Here is a 26,042-nt window from a genome sequence, read left to right on the forward strand (position 1 = left end):
CCTTTAGTTGCCAGGCAGAATTTATTTCTATTCAGCTGTTATCTGTTTAAATTTCATTTGGACATTAATTTATGATCATTAATTCTTAAACTGTCATCAAGAGATGACACTAGATTAGAAGATTAGGAATTAACATGATTTTTTTGTTTCAAACTTAGTCAAATCTGCCTCTAACGTTTGTTTTTCCGGGTTTTGTCCAGTTTGTGTGCATAGCCCAGCAGGACTACTGCTGCATCCTCAACCAGGTGGAGAAGAACATGCAGAAGGTCGAGGAGGAAGGTGAGATCGTCATGGTGAAGGAACACCGCGAGCTGGATCGCACCGGCACCAGGAAAGGACACATCGTAATCAAGGTGAATAATCTACCATCAGTCAATTTACTTTAATCCCAAAAAACTGTCAGGAGTGCTCGGTTTAGCATCAGATATCTGAGGGATTATGTCTAAAAATATATGACCAGACCTCTATTATATAAAAATAATGTTTCAATGTTAAACCTCAGGGCACGCCGGAGCGTCTCACCATGCACCTAGTGGAGGAGCACTCGGTGGTGGACCCCACGTACATCGAGGACTTCCTGTTGACCTACAGGACCTTCCTCTCCAGCCCCATGGTCGTGGGCAAGAAGCTCCTGGAGTGGTTCCATGACCCCAGTCTCAGGGACAAGGTACAGGTAGAAGTAATAATACAATTATTAAACAATAAATACTGCAATTAATTGAATGAATGAGTAAATTGCTTTACCCTTGAAAATATAGCAATGTAACACTCAACCAGTAAACTGTATGTTGACCTGTGCCGATCATGTGATTTCTCCAGGTTACACGGGTAGTCTTGCTGTGGGTAAACAATCACTTCAATGACTTTGAGGGTGACCCTGCCATGACTCACTTTCTGGAGGAGTTTGAAGGAAATCTGGAGAAAGAAGTAAGTGTTACAAATCCACTTTGTGGAAAATTTTGAAGGTGCGAAATTGTATTTTGTCAATTTGTGTCACTTTTCTCATATCTGTGTGTTGTTTTTTCCCCTCTCCCAGAAAATGTGTGGGCACCTCAGACTGTTAAATATAGCATGTGCTGCTAAAGCCAAGCCGCGGCTGGTGACACTGACCAAGCCGTCCAGGGACTCTCCTCTGGCGTTCAGCCTGCTCGGAGGTCAGGAGAAAGGTTTTCGCGTCTTTATCGATGCCGTGGAGTCCGGGAGCAAAGCTGCAGAAGTCGGCCTTAAGCGTGGAGATCAGGTAAGAAAGCTTCACCTTAACACCTTGCATATCATTTAAGGACACTGATACCATCCTCCGTGACTTCCTCTACGTCACCATCTTTATCAGTCAATGTATATAGTTCTGGGATTTGATTTATTCCATTTTAGTGTTGCATGTGTGTAGCTGCACATAACCTCCAACTTTTTAAAGTTCAGCAGTCTCAAAAAACTATTCCCACAGTCGTCTAAAACTGAGGAGAATCCCTCCTGTCACACAGACCCGCATTTGAATTGAATTCTTGTTGTGAAACCGGTTTTACATTTTGCCAGTAGCAGCGGGCGCCCCCCGTGTTGGCTTTCTCCTCGCAACCGAAACTCTCAACCGTTTTCACACTCGGCCGTCCTCATGGCTTTAAGCAAAGTCTCTTAATCCTTGAAACCATCTTGAGAGTGTCTGGATGCGAGTTAAGCCCTCTTGACTCCACAAACATCCCCTGCAGCTGTTTCCCCAAAAGGAAGCAGAGAAGCTGACATGTTTGGAAGCATTCACTCTCTCGTACCCGCTCACACGTTCAGGTTTCTTTAGACGCTTCAGATTCAGCCTCGGTTACTGTCGTCGTTAACTCAGAACATTTCAGAGCTCCAGTTTTAAAGAGAGTATTAATCTCACATCTCGAGCATTAGTCCCTCTGTAGTAAACCTCAGCATCTCGCTAATCGCTTCTCATCCCAAAACAAATATTTAGTCAGTCTTTACTCGCAGAGGGTAGCCAATGCTTAACTTACAGTCAAAGGTGACTTCCTCTCCCACTAAAGAGGAAGCAGCGAAGCCTGGTTGGCAGATTGCGTTTGAATGCAAATATCCGGCCCTTATACAGAGGTCAAGCTGTAAAGACCAGGACGAGACAATTTGAAGGTGGCGCCGCCCTCGTTAATGTCAGAACCATGTGCTGGACTAAATGTCGCGTTGTAAAACAAACCAGCTTTCGACAATTTATTACCTGCCTTTGTTGACTACAAAGAATAAAGTTCAGAGGTAATTTCCTTCAGTTTGAAGGTTGAACACTATTCTGATGGAGTCTGACAGAAGGAGTCAGTGAGATTTTTTCAATGTTTCTCGTACCCACCAGTTTAACGATGGAGTTTAATGATGGATCTCTTCTGTCTGCAGATCTTAGAGGTCAATGGGCAGAACTTTGAGAACGTCCAGCTCAACAAAGCCAACGAGATCCTGAAGAACAACACACACTTGTCCATAACTGTGAAAACAAACCTCTTAGGTAAGTAAATAGATTTAAAATAATCTTTTGTTAACATTTAATGAGTCATGGCTATCATTGTCCTATTGTCATAAAGCTAATAATAATAAAGCTAAATGAAAAGAGAGAGGGACTGACAAGAATTCATAAGGTGTTCATTTGTCAGAATGATGTTCGCCAAGAATATGGCTCATCCCTTTATCCGCTTTTTGTCACTTACCTCTCTAGTGTTTAAAGATCTTCTAACGAGGCCTGAACAGGACCACGACCTGGACGGCGAGGAGGAGCACGACAGGAAGAACGGGGCGCCACACCTCCCGAAGATCGGAGACATCAAGAAGGCCAGCCGCTACTCCATCCCCGACCTGGCGGTGGACGTGGAGCAGGTGATGGGCCTGGAGAAGGTCAGCAAGAAGGCGAAGACCAACTCGGTGGGAGGACGCAACAAGCTGAAGAAGATGTTTGACAAGACGCTCACCAGCATCCTGCCTCCCAAACCATACAAGTAATGAGACACATATATACTTTTTGTGTGGCTTTGCTAAATACCAACTTGATTAATTAATTTGGAAGCAGACGTAAGACGTGATTAATGGTCTCCCTGAATCTGACAGGTCTTGATGTATCGCATCTTGTAGCATTAATGATAAATAATATACTGTTTAAATGATTAACATTCAACATTAAGAGTTTCTTTTGGATTTAATTTAGTAAGAAAAACAAATAGAAGTTGATAATAAAGGTGTATATGTTAAAATTGTTACAAGAAAAATCTGAGATAGTGATTTCATTATCTATGGCAATGCTGAGTTTTTCTAACTGCGATTGCTAAGTCATCCGGTTTGTTATTCTAATGAACCAGCACAGAGCACAGACCTTAAATAGATGTTTCTGTTCACTGACCCACATGTGCTCCTGTCAAAGCACCAGTCAACCAGCGTTAGGTGTGAAACGAATATTTTCTCTACACCCAGTGTCCACACCTCCAATTCTATCCAACACAAACATCGCCCTCTGCCTGTTGCTGACAGAACTGCTGCCTCCCCTCCCTCCCTCTCTGCCTTGTTTCCATAGTGAGGTTTGCGTGGGCCAATCGCAGGACGACAGCATCGTGGGGATGAAACAGTCCAAACAGATCGCACCAGCTCTGCCCGTCAGTGGAAACCTGTCGTCGTCAAACCCCGACCTGCTGCAGTCGCACCACCGCATCCTCGACTTCAACAACCAGCCAGGTGCGTTTTCAACTGGCGAGAAAATGTATTGTGGCAAAAATCACTTTTTTATGTTTTATTATTGTAGGAAAGTGGATCTCTGAGCTTGGGAACCACATTATGATAAAGGGAATTTAACACCTTTCATAGATCAAAGTGTCTTTTCAACTTGATCCATTGACACTGATTAATACAACCACAGATATAGCTGGCGTATTTCATCCCTCAGTATTTATATGAAGTCACGTTGTCCAGCCCTGCAGTACATTTTGTCCACTCTGCTTTACCCACTGTAAAGCTCCAGTGCTCCAGTGGTAGAACTATAGCCTCTTTATTTGTCACTGTATCTTTATTAACTGCTGTCCCGTCACATGTTGTTTATGTCCCTCCAGTTCCAGTTATACCGAGTGAGTATCCATTTCTCTCCCCGTGATCCTGCTTCTCTTAGCACAGCAGAGTCTTTGTCAATGATCTCAGCCTCTCAAACTTAGCAGCATTAATACATTTGCTGTACTCTAGTTTGCAGATGTAACATAAACTCAATAAATCAGCTTTCTGTGGGCACATGGGCAGTGATTTTAATCTTGGAGACTTGGGATCATATGATTTTGTTTTTTAAGGTGTGTTTCCAATCAAACTAATGAATGATGGGAAATGTAGTTTTCAGTTGACATCACAATCAAAACACTGGGATCGAAGGGCTTTGGCAAAACAAAAGTGATTGGTGTTGTTTAGATTCAATCTTCTTTTCCCTCACAGTAAAATCTGATTAGCGTTCAGCATTTATCCTCATAACCATCGTGTGTCATCCACAGATTTGTCAGACCAGGTATTACGAGTCTTCAAGGCCGACCAGCAGTCTCGGTACATCATGATCGGGAAGGACACGACGGCGAAGGAGGTGGTGGCCCAGGCTATCAGGGAGTTTGCCCTGACGGCAGCAGCGGAGGCTTATTCGCTGTGCGAGGTGTCCGTCACGCCGGAGGGCGTCATCAAGCAGAGGCGATTACCAGACCAGCTTTCTAAACTCGCCGACAGGATTCAGCTCAGCGGCAGGTAATGACGTCTTTAGTTTGATGTGCTAATCCCTAATCGCAGCCTTTTTCCTCTTCTTTCTTACATGAAGGTGGGGGTTGCGCTTCGAACCTCCAGAGACCATCCTGATCAAATATTGGTCAAATAAAAATAGATAAGTGCTGCAGTTAACAGTAATTGCCATTATTGATTAACCCCAATTGATCATTTAGTCTATAAAAGGTCAGAAATGGTAATTGTATTTTCCAGGCCCCCAAGGGGAATATCCAAAATTCCTTCATTGAGAATGACGTAAAACATAAAATAGCTGTTTTCTCGATCGATTATTAGTTCCAGCACTAAAATAATCCAGTTTTCCTCCATCATTAGATACTACCTGAAGAGCAACATGGAGACGGAGACGTTATGTTCAGACGACGACGCCCAGGACCTCCTTAGGGAAGGCCAGATCTCTCTGTTACAGCTCAGCACGGTGGAGGTGGCCACTCAGCTCTCGATGCGGGCTTTTGAACTTTTCTGTGCCATCGAGCCCACCGAGTACATCGACGACCTGTTCAAGCGGCGCTCGAAGACGGGCTCGTTCAGCCTGAAGCGCTTCGAGGAGGCCATCAATGACGAGACCTTCTGGGTGGCCACGGAGGTGACGCGGGAGCCCAACCAGCTCAAACGCATGAAGAACGTCAAGCACTTCATCAAGATCGCCCTGCACTGCCGCGAGTGCAAGAACTTCAACTCCATGTTTGCCATCATCAGGTGAGAGGGAGCAATGGATGTGATCTGTGAACAAGTTCGGTTTGATTTAATTGCCTTTTGAAGATCTTATTTATACTGTATATCTGTCGATCTCTTCTCTCCACAGTGGTCTGAACCTGGCTCCGGTCTCCAGACTGAGGGGGACGTGGGAAAAGCTACCAAGCAAGTATGAGAAGCTGTTCGGGGACCTGCAGGACCTTTTCGATCCTTCCAGAAACATGGCCAAGTACAGGAATGTGCTCAACAATCAAAACCTCCAGCCACCAATCATCCCCTTGTTCCCCGTCATCAAGAAGGACCTCACCTTCTTACACGAAGGTAGTTGATTCATCAAAATCCTGAATATCAGATTGTAGAGTTTGCTTTTGTTGGTAATGGTTCATATGTGGTCCTCGCTACAAAGTTATAATGAATACAATAAAAGTCTTAGTCTTTCTAGACCAACAGTGTAGAATCTAAAAAAACTTTACGTGAAAGCAGTGAACATGTAGTATCTAGATAATTTCAGTGAACACTAGATATGAATTCTTACATAATTCAATATATTAAAATTTAATATTTAGATGTTAATCTATGTGAATTCCACTATTTTGAAGCTAGGTTATGCAGAAAATGTCATATTCTGGTCTGAAATTAAGTTGCACCATGTTCTGAGTTGTACCTTTCGAAGCGTAGTTTTAATATCGTTATTCTTGCTGTTCTCCTGATCGGTTCTATCGGATGTGTAACCCCCCTTTTCTTCGTCTTAGGCAATGACTCTAAAGTGGACGGGCTGGTGAACTTCGAGAAGCTGAGGATGATCGCCAAAGAAATCCGCCATGTTGGTCGCATGGCGTCCGTCAACATGGACCCGGCCCTCATGTTCCGGACAAGGTGAAGACCACTTTTAAAATGCTAACGCCGGATTTCAGATTATTATACGTGATCCTTCACCCTCCCTGTAGCAGCAGTCAGCGCACCTCCGACTAACCAGGCTCTGTTGGGGTTAGCCGGTTCACATAGATTCAGTTAAGATTTCTGCATCACGCTTCTCTTCCAAGCAGCTGTTCCCTCTGGCAACTGTTCCCTCTGGCAACCGTTTCCCCATACACATTGTTGGCATAAGATGTGCACAGTGCTCCCGTGAAAGTGTGTCTTTGTCTAATGATGTCTCTTCCTAGTGGAGTTGTTACCATTTGATTCCCTCTCCGCTGACTTTTCATGTGGGTGAAATTGCTTCTCTTTGGTGATCTTGGTGGTCTTTCCTGTCCTAAGCTTTGTCTCCCTCTCTCTTTCTCTCTCGACTCATCCACCCTTTGCCCCCCATGCTTCTCTGTTCATGGCACCCAACCCTCTAGGAAGAAGAAGTGGAGAAGTTTAGGGTAAGTTTGGTCACCACCTGCACCACGGCCCCTTTACGCTGCCAATTTGCAAGCTGCTTTTCTTCTTTGTTTCCTCTAATCAGTTTGAGTTTAATCCTCCTGCTAACACTGCCTGAGCCTAACTGAAGGGCATGAATTCAAATAAAGGTCACTTTTGCTAACATTAGTGGGAACAAACCACATAAATTGAGCCACATTAGAATATAATATATAATATTACTGATACTTGCATAGCAAATGTGACCTTTTGTTATATGTTGTTTTAACTAACAATATGCATGAAGCTTTAGTTTCGGAACGTTGACGTTGAGGTTTTATCTGTTTGTCAAACCTCCAAACAACCAGAGGTTCTGGATATCAAGTGTTTGCTTTTTTTAAGTCATGCTTTACATTCCTGTGGTCAAATGGGAAATCATTGCATATGCTGAGCACTCGATGGGGAACATCACCTAAAAGGAAATGTTCCCATAATTATGATTCAGCATCTTGTAATTATGAGAAAAATGTCTCGTGATTTATAAGATCTGCATCTTGTAATTACGAGATAATAAGGACATAATGACATGAATGAAGTCATAATTACGAGAACGTTTTCTTCCCGTGCAGAAGCTTTGTGTGATGACGGTGAAAACCACTTTTTTTTGATAAATAATCCACATTGAAAACACCAAATGAAAATAAAACTTGATGCGTCATTGACAAACAGGCTTTTGTCTGTGTTCCGTTTGACCTGAGTCATCTGCCAGAAAAGGCTTTTACTACTACTACAAGCAGCTCTGACTCAAGCCACAGAAATGTAAACTATGACCGTGTTACACTTGTAGAAGGCCCCCCCTTTCTACTCCCCCCTGTTTGGCTTAAAACACCACCTCCCTCCTCACCCCCCCATCCCCATGCTGCCTGGAATGTCTGGAATGTTTTGGTGTTGAGAGGAGCTCCTGTAGCCCCCCCTCTGCATGTCCTTTTTTTAAATATACCATGTCCTACGTGCAGAGCAGCAGCATATCCATACTCACCTGTAGGTTCATTTACAATCTGAAGCAATATCTAATTCTCTGCCCTCTTCTGTGTTTTTCTGTGTCCTTGTTCCTGTCCATAAATCTACGTTCCCTCTGTCTCTGTGTGTGTATGTGTGTGTGTGTATATGCGCTCTCGTACATCCAGCTCTCTAAGCCAGGGTAGTGCCAATGCAGCGGTGCTGGACGTCACGCAGACGGGCGGGCACAAGAAGCGGGTGCGTCGCAGCTCCTTCCTGAACGCCAAAAAGCTTTACGAGGACGCCCAGATGGCCAGGAAGGTCAAGCAGTACTTGTCCAACCTCAGCCTGGAGGTCAACGAGGAGAGTCTGCAGACGCTCTCGATGCAGTGTGAACCCTCCATCAGTACGCGTGAGTTTGGCGCAGTTTTACACACAAGGACATAAAAATGATTTTGTTTACTCCACTTGGGATACACACATGTTCCCAGGACTCACAGGCCAGAGACAGACAGGGTGTAACCGCTGTAGTAACAAGACAAGCAGTCTTACTTACAGACTTATTGGCAGCGAATAGAAATGGATAAACCAGCAGGACGGTTTCACATGGTTGATGCCAGCTTTACTTGCTGCTCACAGTTTTCATCCATGCAACAGACCCAACTGTCCATCATTTCTCATTCTCATAAACTACACACCAAATTCCTTCTTCTTGTTCTTCTTCTTAATCCTTGTCTTTCTCCCCATACTCAGTGCCCAAGAACGCCGGTGGGAAACGACCAGACACGTCCCCGGTCGTGTCTAGAGCTGCCAGTCAACAGAGGGGGCAGTTGACCAAAGGAAATCAGGCTCTCCAGGTCCCTGCCGTGGCACTTTACCCATCCCGAAAGAAGGTTCCAGTCAAAGATCTGCCGCCTTTCGGTAAGATTAAGATTGAGGTTCATGAATTTGGAGTAATTTAATGAACTTTTAGGTCCACTCACAATAACTATTCATTTTTATTTCTTTACATGTGTCATTTTCATGGTGTTTGACAAGTTATTATCATAACCTGTTCAATAACAGCTGTGAAAGGAGCGAATACAATAATCAAACTGACAACACAAAGTCAGACACTCGCCTGAATCACAAGGTCAAACCAGAACAATGCAACAAAGACAGAACCTCGGTTCAGACGTTCAGACGTTCAGGTGTGAAATCACCATGATAGGTTTTTGTTTTAAGAAATGTCTACAACTCAATTTATTAAACCAGAATGCATCTGAGTTAAACTATGACTCTAATGATAATACCATCAGTACAGAAATATTTGAACATATTTCTTGTTTTCATTTCTCAGTGTGATTATTGAAAGAGTGAAAACAATCCTGTATCAATCCCCTGTTGTCTTCCACCCTCCACTCGTCCCTTGCTTTCTTCTCCACAACCTGTTATTTCAGATGATAGCAGAGGCAGCCTGTCCTAGCGTCTGTCTTTACGACATTGCTGCCTCCTAGAGGCTGTCTGGCAACGAGCTTATAGAGAAAAGCAAATCCCAGACAAAGCAGTTTAGCATCCCGACAGCCTCGGGGGGGAAATGGCAGCGTTCCGCATGCTAATTCTGCTCATCTTCTCGCTCATGTCCACAGGCACCAGTTCTCCGCAATCTCTGAAGAAGATCCTGTCGCTGTCGGAGGAGGCGAGCGACAGACACCGGAGGCAGCCAGAGGACACAGTGTCCAACGCCTCCTCCCAGCTCTCCTCCCCTCCCACCTCCCCCCAGAGCTCGCCCAAGAAGGGTAAGTAAGCCAATAATCCTCCTTCCCTCCCCCCCTCTCTCACACCACTCCTCAAGCTCCTTCTCACTTCCATGATGGGCCACCAATGCCACCTGGTGGTTGCCTTTGTGTATTTAGTGTCAGATTATCCTGTTACACTTATTATTTCAACGTGTTCCACACTCCTCAGAGTTGTGTCGCACTGTAAATTCACTTGCAAGACTTGGGTAGAATATTTTTCACATTTTGACTAAAGTTTAGAACATTTCTTTCTTTTTTCTTTTTCAGGTTACAACCGGATGGGCGACGCCTACTCAGACTCTGGTCACAGTGAGATCTCGTCTCGCTCCAGCCTCGTCAGTAACTCGTCTTTCGACATGGCCCAGGAGGAGAGGAGGCTCCGTCACTCCGGAGGAGTCGGGGAGTCTCACATCGTGGGAGCGCGGCTGGAACGAAGAGCCACCACTGACCCCGACCAGTACAGCCTTGGGTACAGACACTAAGAACTCAATTTGAAAATATGTTTTTCTGTCTCAGGTGATTTTACGTGTAGTGTAACGTTGCTTGTTTTTTTCATCTCACAGGTCATATTCCTCGATGCAGGACTGTCGGGGTATTTACGCCGGCTGCCCGACGGTGCTCTCTTCGCCGAGCTCAGAGGAGCTCACTCAGGATCAGGGCGACCGTGTTTCACTCGACGCTGCAGACAGCGGCCGCGGCTCCTGGACTTCGTGCTCCTCCGGCTCCCACGACAACATCCAAACAATGCAGCAGGGGCGCAGCTGGGAGACTCTGGCCTTCGGTGGAGGCGGAGGTGGAATCGTGGGGCTCCCTCCCGGCGGACCAGAGGCCTTCTTGGGAGGACCTGCAGCACTGTGGGCGGCGCAGGCCAGGGGGAGCTGGGCGTCTGCCAGCTCCTCGTCATCCTCCGCCGCGTACTGGGGAGAGGACTCTGAGGGCGACACCGGCACCATCAAGAGAAGAGGAGGGAAGGACGTCAATGCTGACCCAGAAACGAGTAGCATCACATCCACCGGGTCAGAGGAGGCCAAGCAGCACGGCCGTCCGTCTCCATCACCCATCACCGCTGGGGGTAAAGGCCTCATTTGTGAGTGATTACTTGTAGCAGTCCAGTTGTTTTGATCGCTCATTGGTCAAATTTTTGTAAAAAAATACAGAATTAATCCATAAATTAGTTAATAATTTATATAATGCGAAATTCTGGGGTTTTTGTTCAATCAGGCGGATACAAATTATACTGTCCTGTGACCCAGAGGTTTAAGATCCACGTTTCATTTTATTTTCATTCATCTCTATTCCTCTACCTTCAATGTTTTGTATTTTAAACGTGCCTTCATCATTATCTTCTCTTTTGTGTCCACTCAGCACGAAAAGAAGGCCGATACCGTGAGCCTCCCCCTACCCCCCCTGGCTACACGGCCCTGACGATCACCGACCTCGCGGAGGGTCAGCATCCGGCTCCGTCTGTCCCCACGACCACAGCGATCCACTCAGGCCGCCGGCCACCCGACTACACCACGGCTCTGCAGCGCTCGCGTATGGTCACCCAGTCCCCCGACTCCCACCAGGCCCAACAGGGGGCAAAACAGCGGTCGGGCGGCCTCCACCGCACCTGCTCGCCAGCCGAGGACCAAAAGCGCGATGAGGAAGAGGAGGGTGAGTCCTTGTCTCCCAAACTAGTCGCTCTGAGGAAGCCAAAGCGAGTGGCACAGCACACACCTGAGACTCCCAGACCATGAGTGTGTGTACGGGGGTTAACAGGCAGGGCCCCTCCCCCCCGAGGCAGGTAAAAACTAATTTATCAGGTTGCCCCCTCCCCTCTCCATTCCAATGAACCTGCATGTGAACAGGAACACACACTTGGACTGAGACTGCCCATTCCTTCACACGAGCTCGCACAGCACCAGTAGGACCGGTCCCATTACAAATCTCCATCTTCTGCCAGTTGACTGTCAGAAGCGTTTGTTCATTTGGAGTGGGACCCTCACCTTTAACTGGCACGGTCATCATGCATGAGTCATCCTGGTGGAATCAGACACTCACCACTTCTCCTACTGCCACACACACTCTCTCCTCTCACCTCTCACACACTGTGCCGAGCAGCATCCATCCGCGGGCACGGTGCCGTTAGGGTCCTCTCCCCCATGCAGTCTAACTCAATGCCTGAAAACATGCACTTCCATTCTCCCTGCACCCACACGCACCTGATCCGCCTGCACTGGTTGAATTCTGTGATATTGTAGTTTCCAGCTGTTGAACAGAAACACAGAGATGTGTCCGGATGTGTCGATGAAATCAGAATTCCTACCTTCCACACAATCAATCATTGAAATGTGGTAAACATTAGTTTTCCGTTCAGATGATAATCAAATACGACTCAAAACGTCCTTGAGACAATTAAACCATCACAGTGAACGTTCTGCTTTAAGTTTTAGGGCGAACAAGAAGCAAACTTTGATTCTGTAAGAAAGTTAACAAATGTTTGTTGAAATTAAATGTTGCTATTGAGCGTCCAGTTCTGACTAAAGAACTTTTGGGGCTGATGAGGATACTCAGATTATAAATAACTATAAATGAAAAGAAAACCCAAATATACAGAACTCAAATTCAGAAAATAAACAAACATAATTTTATGCATTGTTTATTCTGTAAAATAAAAGTTTTAATATCTGCAAATATCAAAATAGTTCATATCAGCAGATTGTTATTGGCCAACTCTTCTTCTGACCCTCTGACCCTCACTGGTGTTGTGTTCCAGCTCCGTCACAGCTGAGAGTTTTTAATAAACTGAAGAAAAGACAAGAAACCACAGCAGGGAATTTAAAGTTATTAAACAGAAACGTTCAGCCATGAAGAATCTGTAAACTTATCTGAATTATCTGTTAAGGTTTAGTCGATAATCCTTTATAATCCATAAAAACGACATCGCAGACGCCTGCTTCAAGTGAACACGGGGACTTTGACGAGCAAGTGACAGAGCGCTGGACGTCAGAGTAATAAAATATATCTGATGCTGGTGCATCTGTGAGTAAAACCAGCCGGGACTTTTCAAAACTCATCATCAATCATTCGTCAATAAAAAAACAGAATGAAATCGACAAAATGTCTTTTGTCTCTGTCAAATTTCAAGTCGCTCCAAGTTGATTTTCATTGCGCGCTGACATGAACAGGAGGCAGGAAATCAATCTGAAGAATGAACGCGTGCTTCAGGGAAAAAACGTTTGACAGTAAATTACACGTGATTCATGTCTTTGACCTGAAAGAAAACAGGTTTCTATTCTCACTCGAGTGAACTTCTCACTACTTTTAGAAAGTAAAATGTGTCTGTGGTGTGTCTGCGTCCGTCCTCTGACCGTGTGTCTGTCTTCTCTCTCCACAGAGGATGAACAGGTGTCAGCGGTGTGAGGGACCACGGTGGACGTCCTTCTTGCAGTAACTTGAAGTCCCCCCCTGGTTCGGGGTGGGCAGGATTACAGAGACAGACCAATAGACTTCATCATCAGTTACATACGTGCCTGCCTCCTCCACTCGGCTCCCCCCCACCCCCCTCCCGATCGGTGGACTCCTCTGCTCGTCTCCCTCCCCTGCCTTAAAGCATCATGGGGGGTTGAATGACCCTGCATGCAAAAAAAAAATACTGTGAAGAAGAAGAAGAAGAAGAAGAGGAGGAGGAGATGGAGAGAGAGAGAAGGTCAAAGACGATGACTAAATGCCTGGCACTTTGAGACAAAGACTAGAGAATCATAACTGGCGTCGGGGAGGTCGACCTGGACGCACAAAAACACACACACACACACGGAACCACAAACATGTCGCTGTTAGAAACCCTGTTAACACAACAGCATCATGACGTGTTGAGCTTCATCTGCACTTTCTCATTTTCTAGAACAAAACAGACTGAAGACGGAGAGAAACTACGGTTGACTTGACTCTTACATTTTTCAACTTCCCTCTAGATTTCTGTTCTTTTTTTCTTTTTCTTTGACTGATTGCACTCTGGGGGCCGAAAAACGAAATAAGAGAGAAACCCAAGTCAGCCCATCGTTTCTCTGCCTGGACTGAAAACAACCCATCTGTCGTTGAGTGTTCGGACTCGGAAAAAAATCCAGTATTAACTCGTGTTTCACATGTGAACGTTTATCAAGTGTTGGTTCAAGTGGAAGCTCAACATGCACAGTGTACGGACACACACACACACACACACACAGAGTACATGTTGTTGTACGGACACATAAACAAAAAAGACGGTTTATTACAGATTTAGCACTTTCAGCACAATCCCAGATGTTACCAGACGTTTGGCCTGGACACCAGGGTATGATCCGACCACGTCGTCCCGCCTCGGAGCTCGTCCTGGTCACATCGGTCTCTTCTCATCATCCTGTGGCTTGCTGTTACATCGAGAGTGTGCGCCTCTGTCAGTCGCCCGTTGGTGAGGTTTAAAAAAAAAAAAAGCACATAGGCGATCGAGCGCCGGCTGAAACCTGAGAGAACGCGTCTGTTTCTGCAAAATCACAGAGAAGCAGCAGCGACAGACGCCTGTAGATTGGCCCTGTTTTCTCGTGTGAGGTGTTGACGCTCGCAGGATTTTTCTCATCACGTACGAATCAAGGCTGGAACTCGGCGAGCGCTCACCGACATCAGAGCGGTTGCCTCTTTATATTTGGTCGGAAAGGGATCAAGCAGGGTAGCGAACATCAGCAGCTGCCAACGTGTAAATTGTGAGTGTAGCTCAACTTTTACAAACCAATCTTGTACAGAGTCTTATGATACACACACATTTCCTTTTTTCAAAATAAAAGTACCCACAAATTGAGATTAGGCTTTTTTTTTCTTTTTTTCTTCCTCCCCCCTCTCAACTTTTTTTGTGAATGTCCAAAGCGCCTTACGATGCCATGATTGCATACATTTCTTTACGTGCTCGTTCTTTCATCATGAATCACCTTGTTTCAGGAGCAACTCTTGAATCAAGCAATAGTGGAGTGAAAATGCCTTATTCAAGAAACTTCCCTGGACGTTTAAGACTCAAGTACAAGATGAAGTCAAGACATTTCTCTTTTGTGTTACGTGGCTTCGGGACGGCACCGTCAGACCCGTGTGTTACAGTGTGGTACAGATCCGTCTACACACACAGTGACCCTGCGCCTCGTCCGCTGCTGTCGAGTCATCTCAATGAAAAACGAAAAGAAAACCCTCTCACCTGTTACAGACATCAGCTCAGTGGACGCTGTGTTCATCCTCCGGCCTCCCGTTCGAATCTCGCCACCAGTGGAAGTGGCTGAATTGTGTTTTTGGTTGGGTTTTTTTGGGTGGGGGTGGGGGGGGGACTCCGGTGGGAAGCTGACAAATGAAGAATTTCCTTATTTCTTTTTTTTTTTTTTTTTTCAAGGCTGCCAATCAGAACGATCAGATTTCTTCTTTTCTTCTTCTATCACTGATTCGCACTGATCACATTGATCAGTCTTGGAAACGACAGACTGAGAAAAAATAAGATGAATGAGTGCAGTGTGTTTTTTTTTTGTTTTTTTTTTTTCACTGCGTTCGGTGACTACATGCGAATCATTTCCGGGGTTCCTTTTGTTTATTGTAATATTATTATTTTATTTCTTTTTTGTAATGGCTGCAGATAGATTGTTAATAATTTGTTTGTATTACAGTGGTGACATGCATCATTCACTTTCATTCAACTCTGAAGAATAATGTGCATATTAGCGGGCCGAGTCCTATTTCGAAAAACAAAAAGTTGCACAAAAATGTACAAGCGTAAAGATAAAAGTGTAGTAGGTAGAACTGCTACTCCGTTTGATGTGTGATGTCAGTGAGAAATGTACATTTAGCTGGTGATGACCTTCTGTTCTTCATTCTTTCTCGTACTACTTTGACCTGTGTATGTCTTTTAAAAAGACAATCGGCGGAGTACGTATCGGTTGTTTTTGTATTTTTAATACAATAATTGTAAATATTGGTTATATTTTTGTTCAAATGTACTATGTTTATGCCTCAACATCCAGTTTATATGAAGCTGGGAATCAATAAATACTGCATAAAGAATCAACACCTAGGTTTAAATGCACTTATTCATTTCTTTCTGCATTTTGATGTCTTTCTTTTCTAAATTGTTTTTTCCTTGAGAGGTTTTTTTTTTTCTTCTTTCTCCCAGATACCGTCTAGTGTTTGCACAAGTCATGGAAGCAACTTGAAAAGTGTAACCCTCATACTTTTCTATCTGACCCCGCAGTGTGTCAGAATTAATAAAAAAGAGATATTGAAGTCTCGCCTTGCTTTCATTTACTCCTCTCGTATTGTCTTGTTATCCGGAGCTGTGAGAATAGCACAAGTCCCATCTCTAATTTTTCTTTCACTTTATTATCGTTGTTTTCTAAATTGTTCCTTAGATTAGCTGTTTGAGTTTAATATGAAATTCTCACTGTCACGGCATCCCTCTCATCATAAGAAAAATCATATTACCTCTGGCCGGAGCTCAGGGGGGGGGGGACACACGCACTGTGATATTTATTTCTCCTGCAAGAAAAACATTTAATTTGTCTTATTTTTTAACAAATCCACCAAGAGATGCACTTATATCCAGAGAGAGATTCCTGCTCTATGAATAAAACATAAGCAAAACATTTTCATTACATTAAAAGAAAAGATCTAAAGTCGCCTGCATGAAAATGTCTTAACTGCACAGAACTGGAGCTGCAGTGGTTTCAGAAACATTTTAAAAAATCTTCTATTGCTGCAGTTACACCACTAGAGGTCACTGTTACTCCCGACAGTCAGGAACTGAACTATTCACCAGAAGTCTCCAAACTTTTCAGCCTCTGATCCATGAAACCAAGACTCCAGAGACTTGAGATCATCATTAATAGAATACAAGGTTATTTATTATGTGCACATGTCACAGTGATTCCTGTGCTGCTGCAGCTGATTCTGTTTCTAATCCGTCATCATGTGGGGACAAGAATATTAAAAAGCTGATGGCATTTAACATTTATAAGTTAAATACTATGTTTTACATCTACAACAATTATGGCCCAAATACTCTATTTCTAAATGCTGTTAAATTGTATGTGATATCAGAAGATCATCTTGCAACGTCTCTCTAAAGCTGTTTTCAGACAGGTACTGATCCTCTGGACATTCGCCGGAGGGGCTGCATTTGTCTCTGGACTTCCTGCGGACTTTCTCCGGCCAGAGTCAGGTCCCAGTTCTCCGGACATCCTCCGGAAATCATGTCTGAAAGTGGCTGCCTGTCTTGCAACCCACTTGGGGTCCTGACCCCTATATAGTACATACATAAAGTGAATAAGCTCATTCTAAACCCACATACTACCTCTCTCTGCTGTTAACCTTCTCATTAGCTGCTGTCATAACAGTTTCCTGCTGATGTGTGTTCAGACGGGGAGATGCTCTGCCCTCGGAGGATTTCACATTCTGACCGAATCTGTTACAACTGTCTCGCTCGTCACTCCCGGTCCTCATGAATAATGGAGCCGCACATTGTCCCCGGTTCTCCATCAGAAAAGCCGAGGGCCCCAATTTGTCACCCTTCTCCAGAAATTGATACACACTCACACCATGAGAAATGAGGAGCTGCTCTGACAGACACACACACACACACACACACACACACACACACACACACACACGTACACAAACTGTCAGTCCAGTAAATAAAGGTGAAAAATATGTTTCACTGTCTCTTGATCCATTTTCTGTTTCTATTCTCAGTCTTTCACTCAGGAGACTTTCGGACGTGAGAATATTTTTGTGCCAATATTTGTCAATTTGTCCAAACAGCCTCAAGTATTTTATTATTTGTGTTTATTATTGATTATCTATAAATAGTTTGTGTATTTCTGGAGTGAGAAAGTCAAGTCAAAGTTTATTTATTCAGCAACAAGTTGACCAAAGTGCTGAACAGGCTTGAAATAAAAGAATAGAAGAATATATCTAACAATCTGAATAAATAGAGAATAAAGAAGTAACATAATATTAAACATCAATAATTGCGGTTTAAAATATTGCATAGAAACAGACGAAGGAGATACATGTTCAATTTATAAAGGATACAAATTTAATCATTCATTTCTCGGCCTTTGTCCAACTTCGTATCTTTTAAAAGTTCCGGCGCCGCAGCAACAAAACAAAGTGACATTCAGATAAATCCCTTCTTCACCCTTCTTCTCCTCCTGATGTCCCCCTCACAACAAATGGAGCTGCAGCCCCAACGCTGACAAATCATGATTTCATTGGGACGAAGCATCGGAGGAGAGAACATTGTGGGAGCAGGCGCCTGCGTTGGACAGATAACTGTGACTGACACGAGGATGGAGCAGAAACAACACGAGGAACACCCCGAGCTTTGCTGCTGCACGAAATGACAGCTGCTGTAATCTGTGTCCGACATTAAACCACCGACCAGTCTGTGGTTAGAGGCAGATTCAAAACTGGGAGTGTGCTGCTCCTTCAGAGGCAGCAGGGGGCACTCTTCTCTATGAAAACAGCCCCACATGGACGTGTCCACTCTTTCCCAGGGCGATGGGCCTTATCGGGGGGCAGCAGGCAGCCAGTGGTCGTCTGTAGATAGACGCCTGGTGATGTGTGTGTGTCTGTGTGTGTGTATGTGTGTGAGTCGTGGACCGTGTTCAATCCAGGCAGCTGTGGGTCATATTATGGGACCGTCTGGATTCCTTTCATGGTAAATTGGATGAAGGCGGCAGCAGCACTGGAGCTGAGGGGAGTGGAGATGTCACAGCGTCCACCGGCCTGTGTCTGGACACCAATGAGGCTACACACACACACACACACACACACACACACACACACACACACACACACACACGACACGCACACACACACACACACACAGGCCCGGGCAGACAATTCAGTTAAAAGCTGTCAGAGTCAAAAGAATTGAGAGAAAGAAAGATTAATAAAAGCCGTACACGCTCCTCTGCTCAGGAGCTTTCCTGCACAATTTGCTGTGGTGAAACCCAGCGAGGAGGAGGAGGAGGAGGAGGAGGAGGAGGAGGAGGAAGAGGAGAGGAGATGAGGAGAGTTAACTCCTTTTTTTGTTTTGATGGAGAAACATGTTCACGCTCAACACAAAGGGACTCGAGCTGTTTCCATCAGTACCTGGAAATCAGAGTTCTTTTAATCATCTTTAGAGATTCTTATGATATTTAATGATTCTGTCAGATATGGTGAATGTAATCAGAAACAATCTATTCCTCCGTACGACTCGTTCCTTCATCCTTCCTGCTTTTGAAACTCCAACTCTTCCAATTACGTTTTGTTTTGGTAGGGCCACTTGCCGCCGTAAAATACCCAGCGAGCCCCATTGATACATTTTTGTATCTTATGACACCTTTAAAAAAAATCAATAGTACAAATCAGGCACAAAACCGTCAGTATTTTTCCTAGATAAGCGTCTCCCAACGACTCGGATCTGTTATCGCCTCGCATCGACCGTTTGGTTATTTGTGACAGAGAAGCCATTTTCCTTCTGTTCTCTTCACGCTCTCGGCGCCGCTCGTCCCCTCGACTGCTCCGGCTCTCGAGTCCTCGCCGTGGCAGATGAGCAGATAGCGACGCCTGCCTCTGACGGAAAAAACCTGCAAATGTGCTGAGATAAGAGGAGGCAACCGAACACGTCACCGTGGAGACCAGAGTTCTCAGCATCTGTGGGATAATGTCAGTTATTATCCTCATAGGCCATTCAGACGATTGTTTACATCTATACTTCCATCATCCATCCATGCATCCATCAATGGATCTATCTATCTATCTATCTATCTATCTATCTATCTATCTATCTATCTATCTATCTATCTATCTATCTATCCCTCATCCATTCATCCGACTGAATGAAACTCAGAAAGCGACTCGTGTGTTTTCACTTCCTGTGTCCTGCTGACTTTCACTGACCCATTTGGCCACAGTCTGAACTGTAATTGCAGCCGAGAGCTTCGCGACGCCTTGAATTCAAATGTTTCTTTCAAGGGAAACAAACCCACCAACAAACCTGACTCACAATAAGGTCGTTAGCATGCAGCCGGTAAACAGGCCGAGTGTGTTAGCATGTAATTAAAAGTCTCAGAGTCCTGAAGGGCGACAGGTTGAAATGCAGAGAGATTTAAGGAGTGCATTGTAAAGCAATAAGCTGTGATTCACCTCTGGGAGCAGTCTGCTGGGTCATGGGAGTTTCTATATGTTTAAGATATTTGGAACAGTGCCCAGGCATCAATGTTAGAAATGTCAAAACTGTGAATGTCATAATATCCAGTTTCTCCACTGGGACCATTAAATCTCCATCAATCTCCTCTTTGAAAGGAAAAACAATCTTTAATTTATTATTAAGTACAATGATAATTCATGGTGACATTTACATCGGCCACAGTTTTCATAGAGGAGGACGACAGAAAATGACATCTGCCAGGTCATGGGTTGATTTTACTGGTGGACACTTGTTCACCGTTCTGCAGTTTCTGGGATAAAGAAGCAATTCAGAGTTTCACCTTGGTTTGAAGAACTGAGACTCAACGTCCAAGTTTCTCCGTTTGCAGTGAACAGGACGTAGATATACGGCTGAATGTGTCCAGGTCTGAACCACGGCCGAGGGGTGGGTCACAAATAATGGTAAGTTAATGACCCCTGAGCTAATCAAGTCTAGAGGCGGTTCCTCACTGTGCATGCAGGTGCTCAGTATATCCTGGGAGTCGTTGGCCTGAGATGGATCCACCGGCTGGAGCCATCGCTGCTCGGTGATGGAAGGAGCCTTCGAAACGGGACAGCTGAGTCGTGCTGTCACTCAGTCTTCATAAGCAGCCTCTGAATCGAGACCCAGGAAACGTGATCATAAACTCGAGATATGATGAATCCCAGGAGGCGTCATGGCAAAAAAAGGGAATCTAATAGGTGATACATTGCATTTGTTCTATGATCGATACGAGTACAAACAGCCCCAGAGCAGCTTCCATGTTCGATGCCGTAACTGAAATGAAGAGTCCGGTGTTGTTCCCTCTGCGTCAGATCCTGTATCATGTGGTCATCACAACGATGAGCTGACATTCACCCTCCCTCTGAACCACTAATTGGTTATTAGACCTAACTGGGTGTACTGGGAGAGGCACAGACTCTTCCCTCTCACATCACGTCTGACCCCTGATAGGTCGGCTCACTTCCACTGGGTTGGCAACTGCCAATATGAAGAGGGAGAGGGGGTGAGGGGATGAGGGGGTGAAGGGGGGGGGTCAATACTCATTTGAGGTTGTGTTGGAAAAAAACCTGTCAAACCTCTGTTGTGTTTACGTTTTGTTCTGTTGCTCTGCGTGTCGACTGTACGTGTTTATCGATCAGCTGCTCGACAGACGTTTCAACAACACTAGTTCGATTCGATTGAATTATGTGATTATTAAAGTTGTTTGTAAAGAAATAATAATAATTAAAAAAAGGTTGGACCTTGGTGGAGGTATAGAGCTCTTCTAGTGTTTCGGAGGAACCAGGTTATAAATACACTGCAGGTCAATACAAGACAGACTGAGACAGAGGATGGATGGTGGAAGTAGAGTTCAGTGGATTTCCATGGTCGGATTCACTCAAAGCTCGGATCTGGTCGACATGCAGGGACGTCACAGGCCTGACTGTCACAGCGTCCTTATAAAAGCCTCCACGTTAATCTGCTCCAAATAAAGCTGGTATTAGTCCTGCTACTATTTCTGTTTGTCTCTGTGGACACTGACAAAACCACCGCTGCTCGCTTTAATTACATTTATTATCTGACTGGTCCTGAGGTGGAACAGAGTGGGCTGGGGATAAAAAGACAACAGAGATCCCACCTGATACGTGCACACGACCCATCGTGAGCCACTCTTCGCCGTCCTTTAATGAAATAGCATCAAATCAAAACTAATAAAAATCAAACTGATCAGAAACACAAACATCTGTGTGACAAGAATCACTTAAAATGACAGAAACCGTCTTTGTACAAACACTCATTCGACGTGTGTTTTGATTCTTCAGTTTCAGGCATGTCCCATCCACTAACATGGAGGAGGTGGGGTTTATGAACTATACTGTGGTCAGCCACCAGGGGGCAGTCAAGACATTACACAGTCTATGGTCTTGTCAACATGCCTGCTGGAAAATTGAAGACGTCCCCATAAACTTCAAACATGTTTTTCCATAATCCGACAGGAAGACTCGTGGCCCGGTGAAAAGAAGAAAACACCATTTTACATCTCTTCCGCCTTTAATTCGACCGACCCTCTGAATCCTCTCTGTGCTGTGTGTGTTGTGTAGCAGCCAGTGTTGTGCCGGGGAGGCAGCATCGCAGCGGGGGAGGCAGGCAGCAGGATGAACAAGCTCTGGACAGCCTGGAGGCAGCAGCAGCAGCGGAGGGGAGGATGAGGACTGAACTAAACTCCATCTTAAGCAACATCTCCCACCCCCTCTGTGGTGGGCTGAGAGCTACACAGCATCTCCAGCCTCGGCTCCGGCATCACGGGCGGCTGTGGTGTTGTGTAATAACACTGAAGTCTTATTGAGCTCGGCCTCAACAAGGAGCCGCAGGACAATCAACCAATCGATTAGTCAAAAGCTAATTAATGAACAACAATAGCAACTGATTAGCAGCGAGTTTGAGTTTTGCTTTTGTTTCTGGGAGTTGAGTAACGAACTCGACACATCTGCACAACATCCATAAAGCTGCATTCAGACATTCACTGAACTCTGGAGTGTGTGAAGGCAAACGTCCGAGGGAGAGACAGAAGTCGATGTGCACAGCAGGAGATCCCCCTTAAATGTTGATTTTACACTTAGTATTAATACTTTAAAAAACATGTAGAATGATCATCTTCAAATGTAGAAACAAACTTGTTTCCTGCACTTTGGCAAATGAAGCTGGGCCAGAGAGGAGCTTATTTTTAAAAGTTGAAGTGGGCTGACAGTGAAGTAATATTTTAACTTAAAGGATGTTCAGTTTACAAATGTTTTTTTGTTGCTCGAATTAAACATATAACCTGCATTTGGATGTTTATAATTATAATTATATATTAATATTAATATATCAACAGCTTTTCCTCATTATTTCTTCTTTCTAATTGCTCGAAATACTTGTTTAACTGAGCCTCTTGAGTGTTTATCCACTGAAAAGACAAACAAAGAATACGTTATCTCCTACTTCTTTGCTTAAAAGTTCAGAAATCTGATAAATATAATAACAATTTGAACCTATTTTTCATTAACTATAGTTTTTTTTCATCCTCAGCCATTGCAGGGTGGTTTGGAGAGGGCGTGGTTTAGACTCTACACCCGGGGGCGTGGTTTAGACTCTACAGCCGGGGGCGTGGTTTGGACTTCGCATGCGTGTGGCTCACGGTTAATTCAACAGGTGATTTACGCTAATTGCAGGAAGTGAATGAAATCTGAAGTTACTGTGACAACTGTAAACCTGCGTCATTAGGTTCTGTCAGTTGAGGCCTGGTTTCACTGGGAGGGGGGCACATATCTCCCTGCACATGTGGCCCCTCAGCATCTGAACCTCCATCACACCGACCCACCTGAAGTTCAACCTGCTGAACTTTACTTTATATAACTCAACATAGTTTAGCACCAGAGAAGCTTCCAAACTCCAGATGAAGCCTCTGAAGGAGCCCGGACCTTCTCCCCTCAGGATCTCCGGCCTCGTGCAGGTTTAAGTGCTTTGCTGCTTGTTGTGTTTTTCTTTCCCAAACTGACCTCAGGAGGTTTAATGGAGGATTTGATGAACTTGTTGGCTGCTGGAGTTCTGTCGTGAAGCTCGAAGTTTCTTCAACCAAGCTAAGTACCAGCCTGTTGCTGCTGACATATCAGAACCTGGTCTGGTTCTGCTTCTTGTTGTGTTGCACCTCTGGCTGCTGCATCTGCTGTGCGTCAGTGTTGTGTTGCTTCTCTTCTCACCGCTGCAGCTTTTGCAGTGACTGCCTGTTTGCATTGGTGTTCAACATGAATGAAGGATTTCTTTGCGGCTCAGCTCTTGTGTGTTTTGTTTGGCAGGTGCGTTGTGTTGCTTCCATGTTTGTTTCCACACTGGAAATAGGAAGAGTCATATTTTGAGTGTTATGGACACAGCTGACTTATTTCCCTTCAGGTTATTTCCATTGTTCTGAGGCTTTGGTTCATTCCCAGCTCCGGTCTCCTGTAGAGATGAATATTCCACCTTGTATTTGCTTTCAGGATGTGAACATCACGGCTGTCCTGCAAACTGCCTGTTCATAATTATATCCATATAATATCAGCGTCCAGGAAATCCCTACATCCCATCTGTAAATCTTAAAAAAGGCATATTTCATATTCAGCTCAATATTAGAGGAACAAGATCAAATCAATTTCTTTACTTGTCTGCACATCATGATTAAATGTAAAATACTGAGGAGCCATGTTAAACCTCCCTGAGTGTGTATGTGCTGTGTTGCTGGTGTGTCTCATCCTGTCGCAGGTAGATCACTGGGTTTAGGGCGATGATGTGTTGTGTTGTGGACACACACTTTCAGGTTATTGCTGTGATAGACAGAGTTTGGTCTCACCTTTCAAGTAGAAGATGTAATATTTTGTTAACTGATGAATTCATATGTTTGGTAGAATGAGCTATATTGTTTTATATTTAATACATTTATTAAACGGCTTGTATGCTAAACCTTATAATAATTATAACTTCTCTAAAATTATAACTAAAACTGTCGTTAGGTAAACAGATATTTTGCTGCATTTTACCTCAGCACATTGATGAACTGTCTAAAATTAGATATCATAAAGAAACTCAAATTTATTATTTATTTTATGTTTAAATGTTTACATGTCAATTAGCTGACGCTTAAGCAACTTACAATTAGCATCCATTGGGAAGTTCAGCATCTTGCCCAAGGACACTTCGGATACGAGCTGCCAACCTTCAGGACAACTGCTCTACCCCCTCAGACACAGGCGCCCTAAGGTTTATCTGTTGGTCATGAATATGAGCCTTTCACAGACATATCTGTATCTTATTTTGATTATTGTTTAAATTTGTGCCAGAATCAGGCACCTGATATGTTGTTAATGATGTATAACAACGACTCTGGTGGGACTCGAACCCACAACCTTTGAATCACTCCCTCAGTGCTGCTGCTGGAATGCTTGATGCTAGAAGTCCAATGCGCTGTCCATTGCGCCACAGAGCCACACATACCCAGTGACTGATGTTTGCACGTGAGCGACACACAGACGTCATGTGACCCCTCGTACAGCGGTGGGAAACATCTGGTGACGGCCTCCGGTCGTCATCTCCCCCCAGCTCCCTCTGGAGAGCAGCTAATCAGCTCCCTCATATTAGTATTCCTGTTTCCCTGCCGCGTGTTCCTTTCACCAGCTGCTCGGCAAACATCTGAGTCGACGTGTGCATTTAAATGGTGTCCACTCGAGTTATCTTGAGCTATTAGCATCTCGACAGCGGCTTTCACACAACATTAGGCCAAACTCAGAAAATCAGAAACTCGCAGCACGATCGTCAGATTTAGTTATGATGGAAATTGTTTTATCACAGGACCAGTTCAATTTATAAAACTTGAAGGAGTTCAGTCAAAATGCTTCTTTATTAGATGAAGCAGGAAGAGCAAAACGGATTAATTAAAGCATCTATAGGGAACTGTTAAGATTTTATTTGTACCAGTGCCTTGAAGTGAATGTCTGTTCACTTGTTTGATTCCCACAATGATTCCTGGTGGTTTACCTGTGTGAACGTACAGGTTTTCATGTGTCAGCACAACCGTGTTATTGTCTGAGTCAGAACAGCCTGAGATCTATTTCAGAACATTTGTTTATTTCAGGTTTGTTTAGTCAGAGAAAACTCAGCCGTCCTGCGAGGTTCAGCTCATGTTGTGTAGAATGATGTGTCAGCATTTTGCTGCCGTTTCCATCTTTTTACTCGAAATGATCATTTCACAGACTCAGTGTTTCCCACAGGTTGAAAATGAACTTGTGTTGGTGGATGACGTGGTGTGTGTGTGTGACTAATGGGCAGAGTGGAACCCAGATTATTTTATGTTGCTTCAATTTACACATGTTCCCTAAATGCCTGCAGCGAACACAACTCAGACAGATGTGTAGCCAGAAGGGAATTGATATGAAAAGGGTTGAATAATGCGTCAGGTTGAAACTGGGTGGGCTTTCCTGTCTGTGTATTTGAATCTGTACCATCTCCATCTTTCTTTGGGAATGGGAATATGAAACCATATTTTGGACTTCCTAGTTTCTTTCTCTCAGCTACTGTTCCTTCTCATCGCAAGTTTCCAGCAGCGTCGAACCCAAAAGTTTGACATCGTCTTGCATCGTCTTGAATGTTGTGGACACAGCTGACTTATTTCCCTTCAGGTTATTTCCATTGTTCTGAGGCTTTGGTTCATTCCCAGCTCAGGCCTCCTGTAGAGATGAATATTCCACCTTGTA

General features: G+C 44.4%; 1 protein-coding gene and 1 non-coding gene across 15 annotated transcripts in view; one reads left to right on the forward strand and one right to left on the reverse strand.

Annotated features, from left to right (window-relative positions):
* The window catches only part of rapgef2b (Rap guanine nucleotide exchange factor 2b), a 98,642-nt gene extending 82,776 nt beyond the window's left edge, over positions 1–15,866 (forward strand). For 6 of the 14 annotated variants that reach the window (XM_047340684.1, XM_047340686.1, XM_047340689.1 and 3 more), the window contains 20 exons: positions 201–353; positions 503–673; positions 820–927; positions 1,037–1,240; positions 2,374–2,482; positions 2,690–2,966; positions 3,536–3,693; positions 4,065–4,079; positions 4,488–4,728; positions 5,077–5,460; positions 5,567–5,778; positions 6,210–6,333; positions 6,798–6,821; positions 7,986–8,209; positions 8,551–8,718; positions 9,426–9,575; positions 9,843–10,044; positions 10,139–10,662; positions 10,941–11,361; positions 12,955–15,866. In XM_047340684.1, coding sequence (XP_047196640.1) covers positions 201–353; positions 503–673; positions 820–927; positions 1,037–1,240; positions 2,374–2,482; positions 2,690–2,966; positions 3,536–3,693; positions 4,065–4,079; positions 4,488–4,728; positions 5,077–5,460; positions 5,567–5,778; positions 6,210–6,333; positions 6,798–6,821; positions 7,986–8,209; positions 8,551–8,718; positions 9,426–9,575; positions 9,843–10,044; positions 10,139–10,662; positions 10,941–11,314 — 3,822 coding nt within the window. In that variant the 3' untranslated portion in view covers positions 11,315–11,361; positions 12,955–15,866. The remainder of the gene's footprint in view (positions 1–200; positions 354–502; positions 674–819; positions 928–1,036; positions 1,241–2,373; positions 2,483–2,689; positions 2,967–3,535; positions 3,694–4,064; positions 4,080–4,487; positions 4,729–5,076; positions 5,461–5,566; positions 5,779–6,209; positions 6,334–6,797; positions 6,822–7,985; positions 8,210–8,550; positions 8,719–9,425; positions 9,576–9,842; positions 10,045–10,138; positions 10,663–10,940; positions 11,362–12,954) is intronic. The other 8 variants (XM_047340687.1, XM_047340688.1, XM_047340692.1 and 5 more) reach the window with 6 other exon arrangements.
* Positions 15,867–24,670: 8,804 nt separating this feature from the next.
* Positions 24,671–24,778, reverse strand: trnar-ucu. Its single transcript has 2 exons — positions 24,742–24,778; positions 24,671–24,706 (listed from the first exon to the last, which is right to left on the reverse strand). It is a non-coding gene; the product is annotated as a tRNA-Arg (tRNA).
* Positions 24,779–26,042: the final 1,264 nt, after the last annotated feature.

This window comes from Hippoglossus stenolepis, chromosome 7 (genome assembly GCF_022539355.2).
Source record: "Hippoglossus stenolepis isolate QCI-W04-F060 chromosome 7, HSTE1.2, whole genome shotgun sequence".
Taxonomy (NCBI): Eukaryota; Metazoa; Chordata; class Actinopteri; order Pleuronectiformes; family Pleuronectidae; genus Hippoglossus; species Hippoglossus stenolepis.